The sequence below is a fragment of the Eschscholzia californica genome, unplaced genomic scaffold (assembly GCF_041429995.1).
Source record: "Eschscholzia californica isolate CP2 unplaced genomic scaffold, dmEscCali1.0.p SCAF_2, whole genome shotgun sequence".
NCBI lineage: Eukaryota > Viridiplantae > Streptophyta > Magnoliopsida > Ranunculales > Papaveraceae > Eschscholzia > Eschscholzia californica.
Genome location: NW_028238309.1, coordinates 46,027,918 through 46,048,376, shown reverse-complemented (window position 1 = coordinate 46,048,376; position 20,459 = coordinate 46,027,918). Strand labels below are relative to the sequence as shown.

Sequence of the window (20,459 nt, the reverse complement as noted above, 5' to 3'; positions counted from 1 at the left end):
AGCCACCACGCAACAGGCCACCACAACCACAACACAACAGGCCACCACCACCGCCAACACACAACAAGAAAACCACCGCAACAACACAATCACCACAACCACCACCACCAAGAAACAACATCTCGTTCATGCGTTTCCTCAAACAAGTGAACAGCATCAAGAATGGACTCAGAAGAACAATAACAATGAAGAAGATTGTTAGTTATAAACAAATCTGATCCAAACCCAGATTTTAAAACACAAGCATGTATCATGTTCCCCGTCTGTAAAGATCGAGAAGGGATCGTATTCCTTAAGATTGAGATGATAAACCACGAATCCATGATCTGGGTAGGATTTAATTGGGATCCATAAATGAAGAATCAAAAGGGTTTTTTGAAAGTATTACATATAAGGGTTAGAGAGAGAGATTGCTGATCTGGTCACCATGATTAACCTTCAGCAGAACTTTTTCCATCTTCCATGTGAGAGAGAAAGACGGTTGAGAGAGAGTAAATGAGGAAGGGAAACAGATAAAGAGGGATCTAGGGTTTCTTTCATTTATTGAGATTGAAAATAGAATTTAGTTTTTCTTGGTAAAATAATATTAATTAAGGGTAAAAATGTCATTGTCTGAATTCAGACTTAATGATTCAGATTGGAAAAACAAACATCTGACTTGTAAAATAATTCATCTAATTCAGATTCAACCATTTCAGTTCAGCCAATTCAGATTCAGCCAATTCAGATTCAGACATATAAAAAAAAACAAACAGCACCTTAGTCTATTATTAAAATTGGGATTCAGACAGACAAATTAATTTGACTGTATCAAAAGACATAATAAAAACTATCTTGAATTCAGGGGAACAAGTTGAAATAAACAATTCGTTGACTAGAAATAGGGCAACTTCAAATATTTTATACTCCAATCAAATCCAGATCTATATTCTCTTTCACATATAAAATAAAACACAAGCAAATCAGTATAGTCAATAATGAAGTATAACAAAAGATAATCACTAGAACAGCAAATTTATGAGTCAAGTACCCGTTTTCACCAAGTAATGAAGATCGTGAGTTCCTATTTATCTGATTATCAGTCGTGTTCTTCGCTTTCTCCTCCTATTTATGCATAAAATGATCCTAAAATCAAAGTATTGATAAAGTTGGGATTTTTTCTTTCAACATTGGATGTGTTAACAACGGTTAGGGTTTTTTTTCTAAGAAAATTGTATGGCGACACGGACTAATTCTGATTTAGCCCCTGTAGATGTTACCAATTCTTTTATCCTCCCCTATATGACCAACGCGCCTTTTCCCACATTGTCCAACAAGTCGTTTTAACTCGTTAACTAATCGTTTAGGCAAGATAGTTTTTTTTTTTTTTTTTTTTTTTAACTTACCTTACATTAATTAGAATAAACGTTATTACAATATTTATCAACTAAAATATAAGGAACATTTTACCACTTTTTGCTTTTATTCTTCTTTCTTGTCCATTTTGCTAGCTTGTCTGCTTGCGAGTTGTTTCTCTTCTAGTGTGTTTGAATTGAACTGTTCCGAAGGCTCTTCTGGTTTCTCGAATTCTTCGGATATGGATCAACGATTACCAATGCATTGTATGCCTTTTATTATGGATATGCTTGATGAGATTCATGTTGTCGCTTTCTATAATTATTGACTTGTAATTATGTTCCTTCGCCCATTCCATGCCATGTAAGATAGCCATAGCTTCACTTTCTTCACTATTACTTGCCTTCGAGGATTTCACTTGAGCTTTTATAAATTTGGATTCTGCATTATGTGCGATTAAGCTAATTCCAGTATTGGATGTTACATCTATAAAGGATGCATCAATATTTATCTTAATAAAAGAGTTTGTTGGCGGTTGCCATTTTTCATTGGGGTTTTGTTTATTTTCCTCCGGTTTTTTGTTGGATGTTGGAAATGTTATCATTCTAATGATTTTATTAAGATCATTTATCTCATGGCGGAAATAGTGGTCACATCTCACTTTCCATAATATCCAAAGAATGCTCACAAAATGAATATCATCACTAGTGTAACATTGTTGGGTATTGTCTTGCCACGAGAAGATCCAATATGAAATTGATATGATGTTCTCAAATATAATATTAAAATGAAACCAAACATTTTTTGCCATTGCACAGTGTAACAATGCATGCTCAATGGTTTCAATATTCATGCAATTTGGGCAAGTGATGTTATTGTCAATGTATTTTCCTATTCTCTCCCTCACCGGGAGAGCTTTAGTACAGATTTTCTAAATGAATATTTTTATTCGCCGAATAGTTGGAAGAGACCAGATGAAATTCTAATTAGGCGAATTAGGAGTGTGGGTGATATTGTTAGTGTTCAGATGTTCGTACATAGATTTAATTGTGAAGTTTCTCGATTTGGTTAGCCTCCATTTGAGCTGATCTATACCTTCGCTATTCACAGGGATAGCCTTGATCAGATTTTGAGTCGGAACATCAAAACTGGCGTGGACAACCTCATTGTTCCAGTTGTTATCCGTAATAAGTTGGGCCACCTTTGTCAGACTAGAATGATTATTGTTCGGAACAGCTCCATTAAATTCAGGGATCCAATTATCATCCCAAATGTTGATATTCTTACCAGAGTGCACTTCCCATGTGGCAAGATCATCAATGAGATTGTAGTGCTTTCTGATCGTTTTCCAACTCCAAGAATGACGAGGTTTCGCTGGACCAGGTTTAACGGTGTGAGGGAAGTATTTAGCTTTGAGGAGTTTAGCCCACAGAGCTTCTGGTTCAGTTTTGAGCCTTCAGGCAAGTTTAGAGAGCAAAGCTGTGTTGTCCAGCTATGGCAAGTGGATCCCTAGGCCTCCGAGATTCTTCGGCAGGCAAATATATGACTAGGCTTTGGTGCATATACCTTTCGACTTACCCCACCAAAAAGTCCTTTGAGCGGACTTGATGCGTTTGCTCACTCCTTTGGGGATAGCGAAGCACTGCATCTGGTATCGGGGTACGGCTGCAGCAATGCCGAGATGACCACTGTCTGTCCAGCTTGGGAGAGAAAAGAGTGATTCCATTTATTGAGCTTATTCTTGATGTGATCGACGGTATCATTGAAAATTTTAGTTTTTTGAGCTCCAATAAATAATTGAGCACCCAGGTATTTCTCAAAAGTGGAAGTATATTTGACTATGAGGGTACGCATGATAAGGCGTTTGAATTTCGGATGAGAGTTCTTGGAGTAGAAGATATTGGATTTGGTATAGTTAATCATTTGCCCCGAGGTCTCACAGAATTCTTTGAGGATATTCTTAAGATTGTGAATGTTATCGATAGTGTTCCGACTGAAAATAATGCAGTCGTCGGCGAAGAGAAGATGGGAAATCTCAAGATCAGAGTTCTTAGTAGGAAATCCCAAGAATCTATTGTGACTATTATTCGACATCAGCTTACGGCTAAGGCCTTCCATGACAATCGTGAAGAGAAAAAGGGAAAGCGGATCACCTTGTCTTATACCTCTGGAGGGGTAGAAAACATTACCCGGACGACCATTAACAAGAACTGACATCGAGGAAGCAGAGATGCACGTATGAATCATCTTCATCCAATGCTCGTCATAGCCCAAACGTCTCATGATGTCAGTAAGAAACTTCCATTCAATTCTGTCAAAAGCCTTTGACATGTCTAACTTAATTAGACCAAAGTATCCCACCGTTCCTTTCATTTTCTTGAAAGAGTGGATGATCTCTTGACCCATGATGATGTTATCGGTTATTTGTCTACCAGGGACATAAGCTGCTTCGAACGAAGTGATGATGGGGTTCAAAGTGTGTTTAAGTTTGCCAACAGCTTGGTGATGATTTTATAGGTAGTGTTGAGAAGACTGATGGGACGGTAGTCAGCAGGGGTTTGAGGAATGGGGTATTAGGGATTAGACAAATGTGTGTATGATTAATCTCAGGGGGGGGGGGGGGGGAGGTAGGCTGTCTTGAAGAAGTTCTGAACCAGATCGTAGATATCATCACTAATCATTTCCCAGTTTGATTGGAAGAAAAAAGGGGGGTAGCCATCCGGACCCGGGACTGTCTCCTTCTTAAGACTATGGATAGCTTGATCTATTTCTTTCTTACTAGGGATGACTAGCAGATCTTGATTTTGCTCACAAGTAATCACAACGGTGAAAAGGTTGAGAGTAGTCGCGTCTTCCTTGGGATTGATAGAGGTGTTGATGTCGAGGAGATGAGAAGTGAGCGTGTTCTGGATATCCTTCATGTCTTCCTTCCATTCTCCATTTTTATCTTTAATAGCGTTGATTAGCTTGGGAATGAAAATACTTGGTGTTTTTATCTCCCAACGTAATAAAGTTATTCCTCGATTTCTCCTTCCATAGGCTTTCTTGTTGGGTGTAAAGATCTTCAAGCTTGAGATTTGGTGGCACTATTCTGGAGTTTCTTAATGATCTGGTTGATATTATTCTCAATGTTACCGAAAACCTTTTTGTTCTAGGTTGTGAGCTTTTTGCTAAGCTTCTTGAGATCTTGTTGGATATTGGTAGGGTTCAGGGTTTTCTTGATGTTAGTCCAATTTTCAGCAATATCCTTCACTTGTCGTCTGACACAAGTAGAGAAAGAGAGGTCCTACCACGAAGGAAAATTCCCTTTCATCGGTCGATTGACAACTGGAAGGAAAAATCTCCTTCATTGATCACCTGGTAGTGGAAGAGAGAGAGAGAGATCCCACACTCAAGAAAATTAAAATTCCTTTGATCATTCCCCTCACAAAAAAGAGAAAAGAGGGGAAGGGTACAATTTATGCTACTTCAATATAAAAACAAACTATGGATGTGATAATTCAACATGGATATAATTTATTTAATTACAATTCCAAACTTAAATCAAATCCATCTCTAATCTTCTTGTATTGATTGATGATTATCGACGGGAGTTGATTTTTGACCACTATCATCAACATTCTGATACTTATACAAAACTGAACACATAATAAAATAACCAAAATTAATAACTCCTATAACAACAAGTAACCAGAACACCTTATCGATTCTACCTTCGTTAATGTTATTAGGCAACCATTTAGTAACCCTTTGAATCAAACTAATCACGGCCGTACTTAGATAAAACCCGATTGCCACTAATAAAGAAATCATAGCGGTAGATGTACTTCGAAGGGAAGTTGGAAATTCTTTATAATATAGATCTACCTGTCCAGGAAAATGAAATGCCTCACCAATACCAACTATAGTCAGTGGTAAAATTTGCCATAATGCTGACATAGGCACAATATTCGGCTGTTCGAGGTGGTGCGAATGGACTATGTGGAGTCTACGAGACTCGATTAGGGCTGACGTGGACATGCCAATGATGTTTAGGACGTGGCCAATTCCGACACGTTGGAGTGGTGTTAGAATCTTACGTGTCAGTTTTTGATAAGTAGGGAATAAGAAACGGTCGATGAAGGTGAGAGAAATAGCAGTTGATAAGAAGCTAAAAACAAGGAAAGAAGCAGCAGGAATTTTGAAGTTGTGAATAATGTGACGGTTCATAGTTAGGGCTTGAAGAACTACTAAACCGGCTTGAATACCAATAGGGACACTTAAGAAAAAACTTGAGGACCAAAGTGGGAAGATCCTAATTAGGGTTTTGAGATCTTCAACTTGTTGGACTGTGCATAATCTCCATGGTTTTGATATTGATCCATCTTCGTTAGTGTCTCCATCTGTTATTAGTGCTGCCCGGTTTAAAAACCTACATCAAAATTCATAAAATGAATGAGATTAGGTAGTATAAATCGATTTACTTCAGATTTAGAGTTGACAATTTGACCTATAAATAAAGGTCGTATATACAGATTCAATCTTGATCTAAAGCAAAGTTTCCGAAAGTTCAAATGTTCATACATTCTACATAATGTTTTATGTCGAACTTTTGAAATACATATATGGATCATTCAACTTATTAGTAGGTACAAATTTATGTAGTCCAGTTTGACCAACTATGTAATAATATAAGAATTCACGTGTTAAGTACAATCGTAGTAATAAAAGACAAAATTCGTGTTGCCCACTGAAATCTATTAAAAGAAATACAAATCTTGTTAATGGTGTAAGGAAATCTCTTCAAAAGTTTTTCTCCTCAAAAGATAATCATAAATAGATTACTACACTAAATAATCTAATCCATTATAAATACCACCAATATCTTACCAAAAGCGCACCTTTCAGTTTACTTTTCATGTTCCCAAATAAAAACTGGTTGATAAAAATGACACTAAAATCTTTTGCTGCTTTCGTGACGCATTAAAACCTAAAAGTTGGATGAGAATGAAATTAGGGGACAAAAGGAAATGGTGCAAAAGATCTTGATAAAATTATATTTCCTACTAGTCAGTGGTGCATGATCCTAGTGGGCATTCAATTTTTTTTTTTCTTTTGTTATACGGAGTAAGTTTAGAGTCTCAGGATATCAAGTATAATTTTGTGATATTGTCGTCGTGCATATTACAATTAAGCTTATATACTAAGATCAAACAACTAATCCAACAAAATGACATTTTTCTTTATCAAATTTAAACCTACAAAGATGATTTTAAAACTGCAAAGATGACTTTAGAATGATACCTATCTTTTAAGGTTGCATTTTAAATCAAACAAAATGACTCTATTTGATCCTTTAACACTTAGGTACAAAATATTTAGCATATTCCTATTAATTTATAGATTTATAATCTAAAAAGAGATCTTTTTTCTTTCTTTCTTTATATTCTTGAGATATCCTTTAGAAAGAGTCAAGTTACTGTGTTTCCTATTAATCATTACTATATTACTTGCACCAAAATATTGCTTTCTTGGAAAGTTTTTTTTTCTTTCAAAGTTTGCTTCCTTTCAAATTATCATGTTACTTTTTCCTAATATACCCATTGAAGGTCTACTCGGATCTTTAATGGAGGTCTCCACTCTCTCTAGATCTGATCTAGAGAGAGAGGAGAAGGAATTTTTTTTCTTTTTTTTATTGTTGAAGGTCGCCGGCCGGAAATTGGTCGGCCGGCGACCTTCACCGGTGAAGACGATGAGGTGGCGAATACATGAGGTGGCAGAGAGAGAGAGAGAGAGAAGTGAGGTGGAGAGAGAGAGCTGAGGTGGAGAAGCTATTTTGTTTTCCCCCTAAATAAAATTGTCAAACAAAATTGATCAATTTTTGACCAAGTCTTCACACCCCGGAAACTATTTTCCTTTCCCCAAAGCGCTGACCACATAAAATTACATACCTAAAACTTGAAGTTGGAGATGAAGATGATGGAATGGTTGCACTCATACTATCACCATAATAAAATGACTTTATTTCCGATGACGATACCAATACATTCCTCTTCTTAACCGTAGCTACAATAACGCGTGCTAAGCTCGTAAACGGGCTTCCTTTGGGCTTAACATGACAATAATAACGATTACCCGATAAGAAAACAACTAATCCAACGATATTAGCAGCAACACAAACCCCAAATCCTAAACCCCAACCAATATTATCTTGAATGTAAACAATACCAACTGCATTCACAACTGCAGCTATATATAAACAAAAGAAGTACCAATTGAAGAAAGTTGCTTGATCTTTTGGTTTATTGAATTGATCTGCTCCCATTGTAGCTATTGTATAACGTGTGCCTCCTAACCCTAATGAACCTAGGGTTATTGCTATGTACAAAACTGCAAATTGAAGAGTTGATGGTGACTGGCATGACAATGATGACCCATTCATGGTCAAGCACTCTGGAGGCCTTAGTGAAGGAATTGTCACTGATAATGTAAATAAGATCACACCCTACACATGTATAGATGAAAGAGGAATCAGTAACTAGGTATATAAGTAAATTGTGCGATGCTATCGAGAAATACAACCTAGTTCTAAGAGGTCAACAACAAGTAACATCATGCAATAAACTAGCTATATAGTGTTTGTACGCGTAAATGATCATATGACTTCACATAACTTTATGAGATTTTTATATGATGTAAATTGTTATCACATTCTTATCTATAAGGAGATTAAGTTGAGTAGTTAAAGATCATGTACTAATTTAAGCACGAAAAAAAAAAAGTTTTTACCAGTAAGGATAGGATGGAAGAAACGATTATGACAAAGAAACTTCCAAAGAAGGAATCAGCAACAATGGCAGCAACTATAGGCAAGAAATTTGTAGACCCGTTAACCACATTAGATATTTGAGCAGCATCAATACTCTTAATATTAAATTTTTCGATGAGGAAGACGATTAAGTTTGATCCCCAACCAGATGTAAGTGTTAGACCAAATATAGTCACTGCCATGAATGGAAGAGTGACCCATCCTCCTTGTTGTCGAAAATGGGTCGATGACAATGGTGGTGCTTCTTCTTCAACCCTGAAATCATCCTGGGGAACTCCATTTTTAGTCTGTAATAAATCAGTTGATGCTGCCATTTCTATCTCAGAGATAAATCAATAAAGTTTTGTATGTCTCACTGGTATATGTAGTAGAGGATGCTTCACATTGGAGCAACCACTACTTAATGAGTAGTGCTAGTTGATGTTGAAGTGTTGGGAGGTCCTTGTTAGTTAGGCCATGGTACAAGCAACACCATATCACCCTAACCCCATGATACTGTATGTTGCCACTACAAGTGTGGGGAGGTCCTGGTAGAATATTATATTATCAACATATCAAAACATTATATGGTTTTATCATGACTCTAACTTTGTCCTGCTTATAACAAATAAGTATCTTGTGGCACAAAGTCACATCAATCATTTTTTTTTAAAATGGAGTAGTTGTTGAATATGATCCACTTCCAAATAAAGTTGATCCCTTCTTTTGTCATGTTCTCCACGTGATACACAATAAACTTTTTATTCTCTAGTATGCTAATATTTGTTGGACCTGAACAAGCTCTACAACCTGAGCCCTATTCTAACTAGACAGATTGTATGGAGGAGGGTACAAGTCTCTTAGGCACTTTGAACTTTGATGTAACATAAAGGAGGAGAGAGGTGAATCCGAGTAAGCTCTACCCTTACGGTTTCTTGTACACATTTCACGATAATGTCTAAGTCACTTATGTGAAATGGTCTCAGAGCTACTTTTGGTGACAGTTTCTAGAACACTTCCCAGGATGGTTCCCCATCCAGTAACCATTTTCGCTGAACGTTGCATGTTCCACTTTGGGAGGGTCCATGATCCTCCCTTTTTCGTGGTTCCTTAGGTCACTTCAAGTGTGTTCCGTGTGCAACTTCCCGTGGCCAGACGGATCTGGACCACTTTCCGTGGCGTGTACTGGCACCTATTCGGAGCCATCGGCATCCAACTAAAGTTGACTTCACCCTATAGAAGAAGTTATTATTCTTTACAAAATGACAAAGTTAGCTAGAGAGTCCAATAATGGTGGGTCAGGTAGCCTGCCAAGAGAAACCTCAAGAGGAGGCTTGACATCTCTTCCAGAGAGGTGAGTGAACTGAAACATGTCACAAGAACATATAAACATGAAGACAATTGAAAGACCTATAAATTGAGTTCTTCACCAAAAAATGATATCAAAACCTCTTCTCTGTTATCAATTAAATTGAGTTTTATTAAGAATTTTGTTAAGTTTTGCATAACCTCAAAGAAATTAATGGCGGATGAAGTGGTTCTATTAGATTCTTGGCCAAGTCCATTTGGGATGAGAATCAGAATAGCTTTAGCAGAAAAGGGTATTGAATATGAATATAAAGAAGAAAATATCAGAGATAAGAGTTCACTGCTTATGAATATGAATCCTGTTTACAAAAAAATCCCAGTTTTGATCCATAATGGAAAACCCATTTGTGAATCCTTAGTTATACTTGAATATATTGATGAGGTTTGGAAAGATAAATCTCCATTGTTACCTATTGATCCTCACCAGAGAGCAAAATCAAGATTTTGGGCTGATTTCATCAACAAGAATGTAAGTTCATTCATACTAACTCTTCACATCTATTTAGGATTTTTCATTTCTCCATATTCTTTATTATCATATAATCTCTACCTTCTTTCAGTTAAGTTTGTGGGCGTCTAAGTCAAATCTAAATGGAAATGAGTTGAGAAACCTTAGATGGATCCAGTAGTATTCGTCACGGTCTGACTTGTATTTATCTCCAATGCGGATAGGGGGACTCCCTGGTACACTCCATGGTGTACTCCCCCTAATAGGACAAGGGTTATTTTGGTCTTTTCAGTTTGGTCTTTTCGAGTCTGAAAAAACTGTGAGAAGACTAAAATAAACCTTGTCTTATTAGTCATTAGTCAAAGCAGCTATAGAGTGTATCAAGAGAGTCCACCAGGGAGTCCCCCCCCCCCCCCCCCCCCCCAATCATTTTTTTATTTATCTCAATCTTAAAAATCTAAATTATTATGGTTATAAGCAAAATTATCATTCTAGGTTTTTAATTTAGGTATAAATGACAAAAGGACGTTCTCAAATCAGTCATTCAGTGAGTCAAACGCACCAGTTAGATTAAAAATAAACATTCTGAAATCTAATTCAAGTCAAGTAGCATTTGGAAACAGATTTCAGATCCGATAAAAAAAACACTAATTTAGTCATGAGACCTCCATTGATCTATGTGGGATTACTCTCAACAATCATTCTAATATCTTTTAGCTCAACATTTTTTAGGTAAGTGGGGTGAAGATGCTGATGAGTAAAGGAGAAGAATTGGAGGATGCAAAGAAGGAAATGATACAAGGATTGAAGATATTAGAAGGGGAGCTTGGAGAGAAGAGTTACTTTGGTGGGGAGGATATAGGGTTGATAGATGTGGCTTTGATTCCTTATTATAGCTGGTTTTATGCATATGAAATGTGTGGGAAATTTAGCATAGAAGCAGAGTGTCCAAAATTGGTGAGTTGGGGGAAGAAATGTTGTATGGAAAAGAAGAGTATTGCTCAGTCACTTCCTCAGCCTGAAAAGCTCCATGAGTTTATTCTCAAACGCAGGCAAACACTTGGAATTGAATAAACTCTCTTTCTCAATCTAATGAACAATGTGACTTGTAGTTGAGTATTAATAATGTTATGATTGACTGGTTGGTTTTGTAATAAAAATTAAGGTTAAAACCAACATTATTTATGCCATACCCGTGCCGTCCCAACACTTCATTTAGTTGGTGGTGCGTGTCAAAATTTTCGACACGGTCGTGTAGCCACCACTATCATAACATAGTTATACATAATCAAGGATAAGCTACAACAAATGGAGAGAGTTGTTTTACTTGAAAACCCTTAAATCTGCACCCCAAGAGGCAAGAGCTCATTAGAGTAATGAGATAGTGTTGCAATAATGCGATGCTAAGTTAAATAAGAAATTATGCTTATACTTGTGAAAGGGACAAACCTCCACTCCACCAATGTGAGAATGATATTTAGAACAATTTCTAAGACTGTTTTGACCACAAAAAAAAAGAAAATACAAATAACCTAAAGGTTATTATGGACTGATTCCTCACATTAAGCTTTATTTTGCACCTTATCTGATATATTACAAGCTATCATTTTGTTTATTCGGTTGCAGTATGCAAGCTTATTTTATAGAATGTTCTCCGCAGTTCTTGCTCCTTGTCACTGTGGTGAGAGTCGTACAGTGGCTATTTGATTTTCCCCTTGAAGTTGATGTATGATGACTTGATTATAGCCTTCTATAATCTTGTCTATGTTGGGTGTCTTTACTCAGAGAATGGAGGACTTGGCATTAGGTCGATACAACAAGTTAATGAAGCTCTGATAGTTAAATGACATGGTGGTTCATTACACAACCTCAGAATATACGAGTCAAATTATTAAAAGCCAAATATTTGAAACATGATGATTTTTGGTCTTCAAGTAATCCTGCTTCAACATCAACATTCTGGCAGGAAATTATCAGTACCAAATCCTATTATAAGCAGATGAAAGTGCTACCACAGTTATCAGTACAAGCTCATGTCATCAATGTTGGAATCTGACTCAAAAATACAAAAGATGTTTTTATCATATTTGAGTAGGGTCAACTCGTCTAAATAGCTCGAAACCGGTGTTGTTGAGTTCGTGTCGTCGAGGCTTGAATTTCGACTAAAGATTTGCGTAAAAAAGATTCCATATGAATAAGATATTAATATTTGAAGTCGGAGTTATAACATGGGAGCTGGGAGCTAATTATAGTTAGTCCCACATCTAATACATGCTTTAATATCCTGTACTGTACATATAATTATGTCTTACACTCTTCTCTAATTTCTTACAGATTTTAACAAGATTAACATCCAATTTGTTAACATAAACTAATGAATACAAACATTCCCCCTTTATTGATCATCAACGCACAATATCATCATTATCCTCATACACAAAAATTTATGTACTGCACATACCGAAAGAAGCTAACACTTAAATCTCTTAAAACCGAAATTTGTCGAAAGAAGCTAACACTTCAATCTCTTAAAACCGAAATTTATAGTGGAGATCTGTTACAAAACCTAAAGATTTGTTCAAGAAAAAAATCAAATTTGTTTAAGAAAAAAACCCAGATTTGTTCAAAGAATAATTCATGTAATTGTAAGGGATATTTAGCGTTTGGGTCAAGGATAAGTACCGGCTTTAGCGTTTAGGCCACAAGTTTGTCCGTTATAGCCTTTGGGTCACGGACTAACAGTTGACCGCGTTGACCGTCGACGAAAACTAACTACCGTTTCAATTCAAAAACGCTAACGGCGTGACGCTGACGAGTTAACGGTCGTCTGCTGACGTCATGTGACCGTTTTTTGAAATTGATCTGGATCGTCCAAATGAACGATCCAGATTACCCACAAATCTAACCGTTTTTTCTCAAAATCTTTTAAATACTCCTCTTCCCAGTTTCATACCTCAATCTCATCATTTACTTTCAACAAGTAAATTGTGTTTTTTTTCTTCAAGTTAGGAGTCTGCTAACATCAACATCAACATCAACATCAATTGGAGTTAAGAGAGAAATAACCAATATGGAATCAAAGAACCAATTGGTAAGTTTCATTTTTTCTGTCATTTTTGACCCAAATACTAACATTATGCACAAACAGATGTACCAATGCCTAATTTATACTTAATTTTCAGATATGTCAATTGTGTGATCAAGCTTCACATTCTGCAATTTCCTGTTGTTGGATGTACTCTAAATGCTCCAAGAGAGGATGCCCTGGTATTAGAATGCTATTGCAATTTGAAGGAACACTTGTTAAGGGAAAAAAAATACCTAAAATGTCAATTTTCTTCATATGATGGATTCCAATGGTTAGATGAAGCTCTTGCAAATGCAAATGGGTCATCTTCATTCTCAAAATGCTACTATTGTGGTGATGATGAACATAAAGCAAGAGACTGCCCATGGGATGGATGCCCATGTCCTAAACAACAATGCAAGGGTATGATGCATATAGGGATATCACATTCACATGAAAATGAAGGGAAAAAGTTTGTGAGATGTGAAAAGTGTGAAAAGTTTGAGTGGTTGGCAGATGCAATTGCCAAACATGAGGCAACCACCAAGCAACAATCCTTGTTGAGAGGGAAAGGCATGCAAACACCAAGTCTACATATGGATGAATTATGTGAGGAATTTATGAACAAGTCAAAGATGCCCAAGTGCTGCTATTGTAACTCATTTGAACATCATGGAAGTAATTGTCATATTTTGCTTACTACATGTGTTAGAAATTCATGTAATGCAGAAATGAAACTAGGAACTAGTGGCAGAGCTCATAGTTATGGAAAGAAGTTTTTTTTCATGACTAAACCATCATGCTCAGGATTTATGTGGCTTGAAGATGTATTGAAAAATCAAAACAAATGAATATGTTATGAGCTACTAGTATAGCAATATCCAACCAAAGTTCTAACATCAATATCCATTCAAAAGTTCTAACATCAATATCCATTCAAAAGTTCTAACATCAATATCAAAATGCATTCAAAAGTTCTAACATCAACATCCATTCAAAATACTAACATGGAAGAAACCATTGTGACCATAGTAACATAACATCCCATTTCAAAACAGTAACATCAAGAAACCATTCAAAATAAACATTAACTACACAAAATACTTAGGCAAGTTTTGGAGTACATACCCATTTAGTCGGAGTCAATGACAAATGTCTTCTCATTCAGAGCAGGATTACTTCTGAAACCAATTCTTCCACTTCTGCGCACAGGAGCCAACTTTTGCTTTTTGTGTTGATTCCCTTGTGATATCTGTGATTGTTGTGTGATCTGAGACTCTTGAGTTGTCTGGGTGAAGGTTTGAGATGGTTCAACTGAATCAATAGCATTACCTCTACCATTGCCCCTACTCAGAGCTCGTGGAACAACTCCTCTTCCTCTACTCAAACCAACTCAATCACTGCCCCTACCCAGAGCTCTAAGAACCACTCCCCTTCCTCTACTCAAACCAACTGAACCACTGCCCCTACTCAAAGCTCCTGGAACCACTCCCCTTCCCCTACTCAAACCAACTGAACCACTGCCCCTACTCAGAGCTCCTGGAACCACTCCCCTTCCTCTACTCAAACCAACTGAACCACTGCCCCTACTCAGAGCTCCTGGAACCCCCCTTCCTCTACTCAAACTAACTGGACCACTGCCCCTACCAATCTCAAATGGACCACTGCCCCTACCAATCTCAAATGAACCACTGCCCCTACCAATCCCAACTGAACCAATGCCTCTACTCAAACCTCTGCCACTGCCCCTACTCAAACCTCTACCACTGCCCCTTCCTCTGCCACTAGATTCACCATTAACTTGTCTAGTCTGATTCCTTACATGTGGGCCTTCATATGGACCAGTTCCAGCAGCTGAAACTGTATTAGCTGGTGCACCTTTGCAAGTACTCCTATTGTGACCATATTCTTTACACTTTCCACACATTTTCCTATCTCTTACAACTCCATTTTGCTCATCTCTGTCTCTTCTTCTCTGAGTTCTTAGTCTTCCTGCTGTTCTTACAAGGGGTGGTGGTTTCACATTGTATGTTGGCTACACAAGTAACCTTAAAGTGAGACACAATAGAGTAAGAGTTATAACATAAGATAAGATGCAAATGATTACCTCTCCCCATTCTGATGTATGGTTTAATGCTTCAATGTGATCCTGGTAGCTTCTCATGTATGCACTCACTATGTGTGATTGATCCACATACTTGTCAAAACAAGAAACAACATATTAAGAACAACCACTAAGTCCATATAACACAAGTAACAATGATATTATAAATTCAAACTTACTTCAGAACATTAGAAAGTCCATAATTTGGAAGAATCACTGCAATAGCATGAAGACATGGGATTCCAGACACTTGCCAAGCACAACAAGTACATGTCATTTCTTGCAGGTCAACCTTCCATGACATCTCCTTGTAATCATCAACTTTCCATTTTGTCTCTGTGGATGGCTCAGTCTGATACAAGTGGTAGTTTTTCTTATGAGCATTTATAACCTTCTTCAGTCTAGGAACCATATCATTCACATCCCACTGTCCCCCCTTCATTTTCCTCTCATAAAACAATCTCATTACCATACACTGATATGCATCCACAAACTTACATATTGGTTTAGCTCTTGACTCAAGAATCCAAGAGTTGAAAGACTCTGAGAAGTTGTTATTAATGTGATCACATTTTGATGTTGTATCAAAATGTGATCTTGCCCATTGAGATGGGTGTTCTCTGTCCATCCATTGCCTTGCTTCTTTCTTTGCCTTCTCTAGCTCTTCCATATGTTTCTTGAACTCACTTTTGCTATAAGTCTTTGCAGCCAACCAAGTAATAGTCTCAAGGTTTGAACCAGGGTGATATATCTTAAAGTTCTTATACATATGTCTGAAGCAAAATCTGTGGAAATGATTCACCTCACCAAACACATCATTACTGACTCAATCAAACCCTTTTGTCTGTCTGAAATGATTGTTAGGGGTTTTCGATGTAGCTTAAGATAACCACCTACAGTCATAAGATATGTAGTCCATGTCTCTCTGCATTCATTCTTGCATATATAAATAGCAATAGGAAACAAACCATTGTTAGCATCAAGTGACATTATGCTAAGACACATACCCTGATACTTCCCCTTCAAAAAACAACCATCTAAACCTAAAATAGGCCTACAACCCCTAACAAATCCATCTAAACTTGCTTTATAGGCAATACACATAGCTTTGAACTGCTCAGTTCTATCATCTCTGCTACAGGAGGCTATTGAACCAGGGTTTGATATAAGTACTTGCATACAACATTCTGGTGCCATCTTGTAAGACTCCTCAAAACTACCCAAGATCTTCTCCATGCATTTGTGCCTAGCCAACCAAGCTGTCCAATATGAGATCCTTACATGATGCCTTCTCAAGATGATCTTTCTGATGTCTTTGGGTTTATGCTCAATGTTTTTCCTCAGATCTTCAAGTATCTTATCTGCCACCCACTTGCTGTTTGCCATGGGGTTTTTTAAATCCCTAAGCCCTTTACAAGTGTGTCTTAAAACACCAGTCCTAAGCCTAAAGGTTTGTTTTTCTGGCAGTACAGAGCAATACACTCTCCACTCACAGTCTTTATCTTTACACTTATACTCTTGTTGAGTTGAGTGATTCCTTACTTGAGTTGTCACAAACTTCTTTGAGATGGAGTAAGCTCTTATAAAATTTCTACAGTGGGTCACACTCTGCCATTCCATACCAATGAATAACTCATCTGTGTCTGTGTCCCCTAACCCATGTGTTCCCTCATCATACACATCTTGTGATCTATTCACAAAGTCTGCATTAAACAAATCTTCTCTATCAGAATCTCCTCCTATGTACTCATCTTCATCATCTACATCTGTGGGAACAGATTCTTCACCATCACTGCTTCTTCCAGAATGGTATTCCTCATCAGGTTTAATACCATCATCTTCATCATCTTCAACACCACTATCTAACACATTTGTATATGAACCTCTTCTAGCAACTTGATCTTCACACCTTTTAGCAAAATCTATGATAGGAAGCCAATCTAACTCTTCCTTAGACACATAGTCAATGCTCTTGCCCTTTGTTTTGGTTTGTTTACCCAAACCCTTATTGTTTACTGTTTCTTTAGAGGTAGACCCCACCATTTTTCTGCAAAGTTATTCATGATATAACAATACAAAAGCATTGAAACTTACAACAACAACCACATATAATAAACATTACAAAAGCACAGTGAAAGAATTTCAAAATTACAAACATGGAAAACAGTGAAAGTGCTTCAAAATTACTAAATTACTACATCTGGAAATGAAATAAATCCTAAACCTTTTCCATATGGTAAGTGTTACAAACATGGAAGACAGTAAGGTAAATGGGTTTACAAGGTAGTAAGGGGAGTGTTACAAACATGGAAGGCAGTAAGTTAAATGGGTTTACAAGGCAGTAAGGTAAGTGTTACAAACATGGAAGTAATTTTGATGGAATAAACCCTAAACCTACATCCAGAGAGAGAAAGTTCGAAACACAAAGATTTTAGGTTAATCATTCAGCTATTCAACAATCTAAATAGAAATTAGGTTAATCATTCATATGGAAATGGAATAAACCCTAAACCTAAACAAGTTCGAAATCTTGGAACAGTTCTAAATAGAAATTAGGTCAAATAAGAAAAAATTGATGAACACTTACCTTACTGCCTTGTAAACCCTAGAAATTTGTCTTCGAAGTAAACAAAGAAGCTCGCACGAACATGTAACTAGTCGGAATTGACCTAATCGCAAGAACCCTAAACCCCTAAATTTAGAAATCGCACAGAAATCGCACAAACCCTAGGAATTTCGAAAATCCCCAATTCTGTCGCGGGAAAGAGATATAACGAATCTGACCCAAATTATATTTTCGTTTTCAATCTGACCGTCCATTCAGAACGAATTTGGGCCGTCGGATTCATTCCGTCAAGCTAATGGAAATAGGTTAGGTTATTCCGTAAATTATATTTAAGAGTTAGGGTGAAACAGTATTTTCGGTTGAATTGAAACGGTAGTTAGTTTTCGTCGACGGTCAACGCGGTCAACTGTTAGTCCGTGACCCAAAGGCTATAACGGACAAACTTGTGACCTAAACGCTAAAGTCGGTACTTATCCTTGACCCAAACACTAAATACCCCTAATTTTAATGTTGAATCTTTTAGATATGTTCTTAAAACCTCATTATTCTTTGCCCCACTGACTTGTAAATAAAATTTTAGAGAGAGAGAAAAAAATAAAACTCTTGCAAATTTTAAATAGAGGGAGAGGAATAATGAAAACTACATAAAGAAATAAATATGAAAATGAAGGTTTGAATGTTAATGTACGGCACAAAGGTAAAGGAATAAGAAAAAATATGTACAGTTAAAAAGGCAAAATTTAGAAAACAGTACACAGTCTCATGCTTTGAAACTACGACCCGTTTCCTGTACACGCTGGGTGAAGTCTTATCAAGCAGGGCCGGTTGTAGCCCAAAACGAGCTCGCTTTGGGGCACCCAGTTTTGAGGGCCACATTTTGGTAAAACTCAATTGGGCAGTATCATGGAAGTGCATATAAAAGAAAAACTAACCCAAGTCAAAAAACAGACTAAGAGGATGATGTGAAGGGCACTTTAAATCCAAGTTGTTCCTACCGGCCACCATTTCATTTGTGGTTGACTTAATAAGGCCCCTAGTGTTTAACCAACTATAAAATTTGGCCCTAGTTGTTACCAACTACGAAACTTGGCCCTCATGTTTATCATAATAACTCTAGGGATCGTGCTTTCATCTTGTTCTTTGGTGGGTGTTCTCAAAAAGTCTTGATATCTTCTTATATTCCCAATTCAAAAATTCACATCTATTAATTCTACTTACTATGATTATAGTTCTATTGTAGTTTATCATTTTAGGAATAACCTAAATCAAGAAAATTCTGAGATTCTGATCAAGATGATCGACCATGTATATTTCAAGTTCATTGATTTATGCAACAAACATTTCATGGTTCCCTACCAAACCCAAGTTATGAATATGCATAAACATAATAATTGTTGTTTAAGTTTTCATCTACGTGACCATGACCAATCATTCTGGTTACCATGAATGACCTAACCAAGTACATGAATGAGTTCCCTAAAACGAGATGATTTTCATGAGTTTGTCCCTGATTCATGATTATAGGTTATCTCCAATGCTCTACGGTCAAGAGCCCAAGCTAATAACTCACTCGATGAGCTTGAGCTCATTGAATCGGCAATCTTCTATGATAAACAAGTTAAATACCTAATTCATGATCTTGGAATTAATAGTCAACTCCTAGTTTGGTACGTTATATGCGTAAGTAAATAGTAAGTAATGAATTTTATTTATAGATTAATCATTTATTGATTTATCAAGTAATAAGATATGACCTATTTTTTTTTAGTTTCTCGCTAATTTGGGTATAAATTAGCTTCTCAAAATATATGGACAATAATTATTAATTTTAAATTTTCTTTGGAAATATATGTTACACGGTTATCTTGCATATTATACTCGTTTTATTATCGATTGTGATAAATATGATAGGACGTTACTCGTATATTCAATTTCGAAATAAATGAAACTCTGATATGGTAGACTTATATCCAGACGCATACAATTTTTGCTAGCTTTATATGTTATAGTTGCATATGCAGAAATAAGTTTCTCTAGATATGAAGTTTAGGAAATCTTATATCTGTTGTATACATAATGAACTTTTTTACGATACTAATAATGTTTCTATAGTAAATATGATTTTTGACTTGTACATAGTATAAGGGCCACATTTTTTTAGTTCGTTTCGGGCCACCAAAGAGTCGTGGCCGAACCTATTATGAAGCCATAAGTTTTTAAGACTCTACCTAACTCAACTCTCCATTAATTAATGAGAACACCCAGAGTTTGAATAAGCTATTAATAAAGGACTAATTATAGTTCCCTGCCCCACTCAAGAAGTTAATGACAAAAGATGACCAATCACCTAAACACAATAACACGCTTTCTCTCTTAAATGTAGAAATATATATATATATATATATATATATATATATATATATATATATTTTCACAATTTTAAAGGTGGTGATCTAGTTTGGCTTTAAGTATGTCTAAAATATAATCTTGGTGTTAGATTCTTAAGACTTACATTTATATAATTTATAGTAATTATTATTCAATAGTGAGCAAGAATAACAAAAGGCTTAAAGAATGTCACTTGGGCGAGGAGGGTAATGTCCAAACTTCCACGGAAATAAGTTTAACTAGTCCATACAAATTTCATACATTCTTGTGGGAGATTTTTAAAGAGGAATCTGAATAAGGTCATACATGTAATTTTAAATGAGTTGAATGGGCTATTTGGGGTAGAGTTTTTATATATATATATATATATGTATTTTGATGCGAAGATGGAATATA

The 20,459-nt window shown here is 36.4% G+C and overlaps 2 protein-coding genes across 2 annotated transcripts; one reads left to right on the top strand and one right to left on the bottom strand.

Annotated features, from left to right (window-relative positions):
* Positions 1–4,824: 4,824 nt before the first annotated feature.
* LOC147558348 (protein NRT1/ PTR FAMILY 2.3-like) lies at positions 4,825–8,512 on the bottom strand. Its single transcript, XM_086657485.1, has 3 exons — positions 8,104–8,512; positions 7,266–7,819; positions 4,825–5,746 (listed from the first exon to the last, which is right to left on the bottom strand). Exons 1-3 carry the CDS (start codon positions 8,455–8,457, stop codon positions 4,891–4,893), a joined length of 1,764 nt encoding a protein of 587 aa, XP_086513611.1. The 5' UTR covers positions 8,458–8,512; the 3' UTR covers positions 4,825–4,890.
* A 1,132-nt stretch (positions 8,513–9,644) lies between these two features.
* LOC147558347 (putative glutathione S-transferase parA) lies at positions 9,645–11,012 on the top strand. Its single transcript, XM_086657484.1, has 2 exons — positions 9,645–9,959; positions 10,671–11,012. Exons 1-2 carry the CDS (start codon positions 9,645–9,647, stop codon positions 11,010–11,012), a joined length of 657 nt encoding a protein of 218 aa, XP_086513610.1.
* The last annotated feature ends 9,447 nt before the right edge of the window (positions 11,013–20,459 follow it).

Coding starts and splice junctions, on each gene's coding strand:
- LOC147558348 (XM_086657485.1), bottom strand. CDS start 8,457: ATGGCAGCATCAACTGATTTATTACAGACTAAAAATGGAGTTCCCCAG. Junction 7,820..8,103: donor CTTCCATCCTATCCTTACTG/GTAAAAACTTTT, acceptor ATACATGTGTAG/GGTGTGATCTTATTTACATT. Junction 5,747..7,265: donor TCTCCAACTTCAAGTTTTAG/GTATGTAATTTT, acceptor ATTTTGATGTAG/GTTTTTAAACCGGGCAGCAC.
- LOC147558347 (XM_086657484.1), top strand. CDS start 9,645: ATGGCGGATGAAGTGGTTCTATTAGATTCTTGGCCAAGTCCATTTGGG. Junction 9,960..10,670: donor CTGATTTCATCAACAAGAAT/GTAAGTTCATTC, acceptor AACATTTTTTAG/GTAAGTGGGGTGAAGATGCT.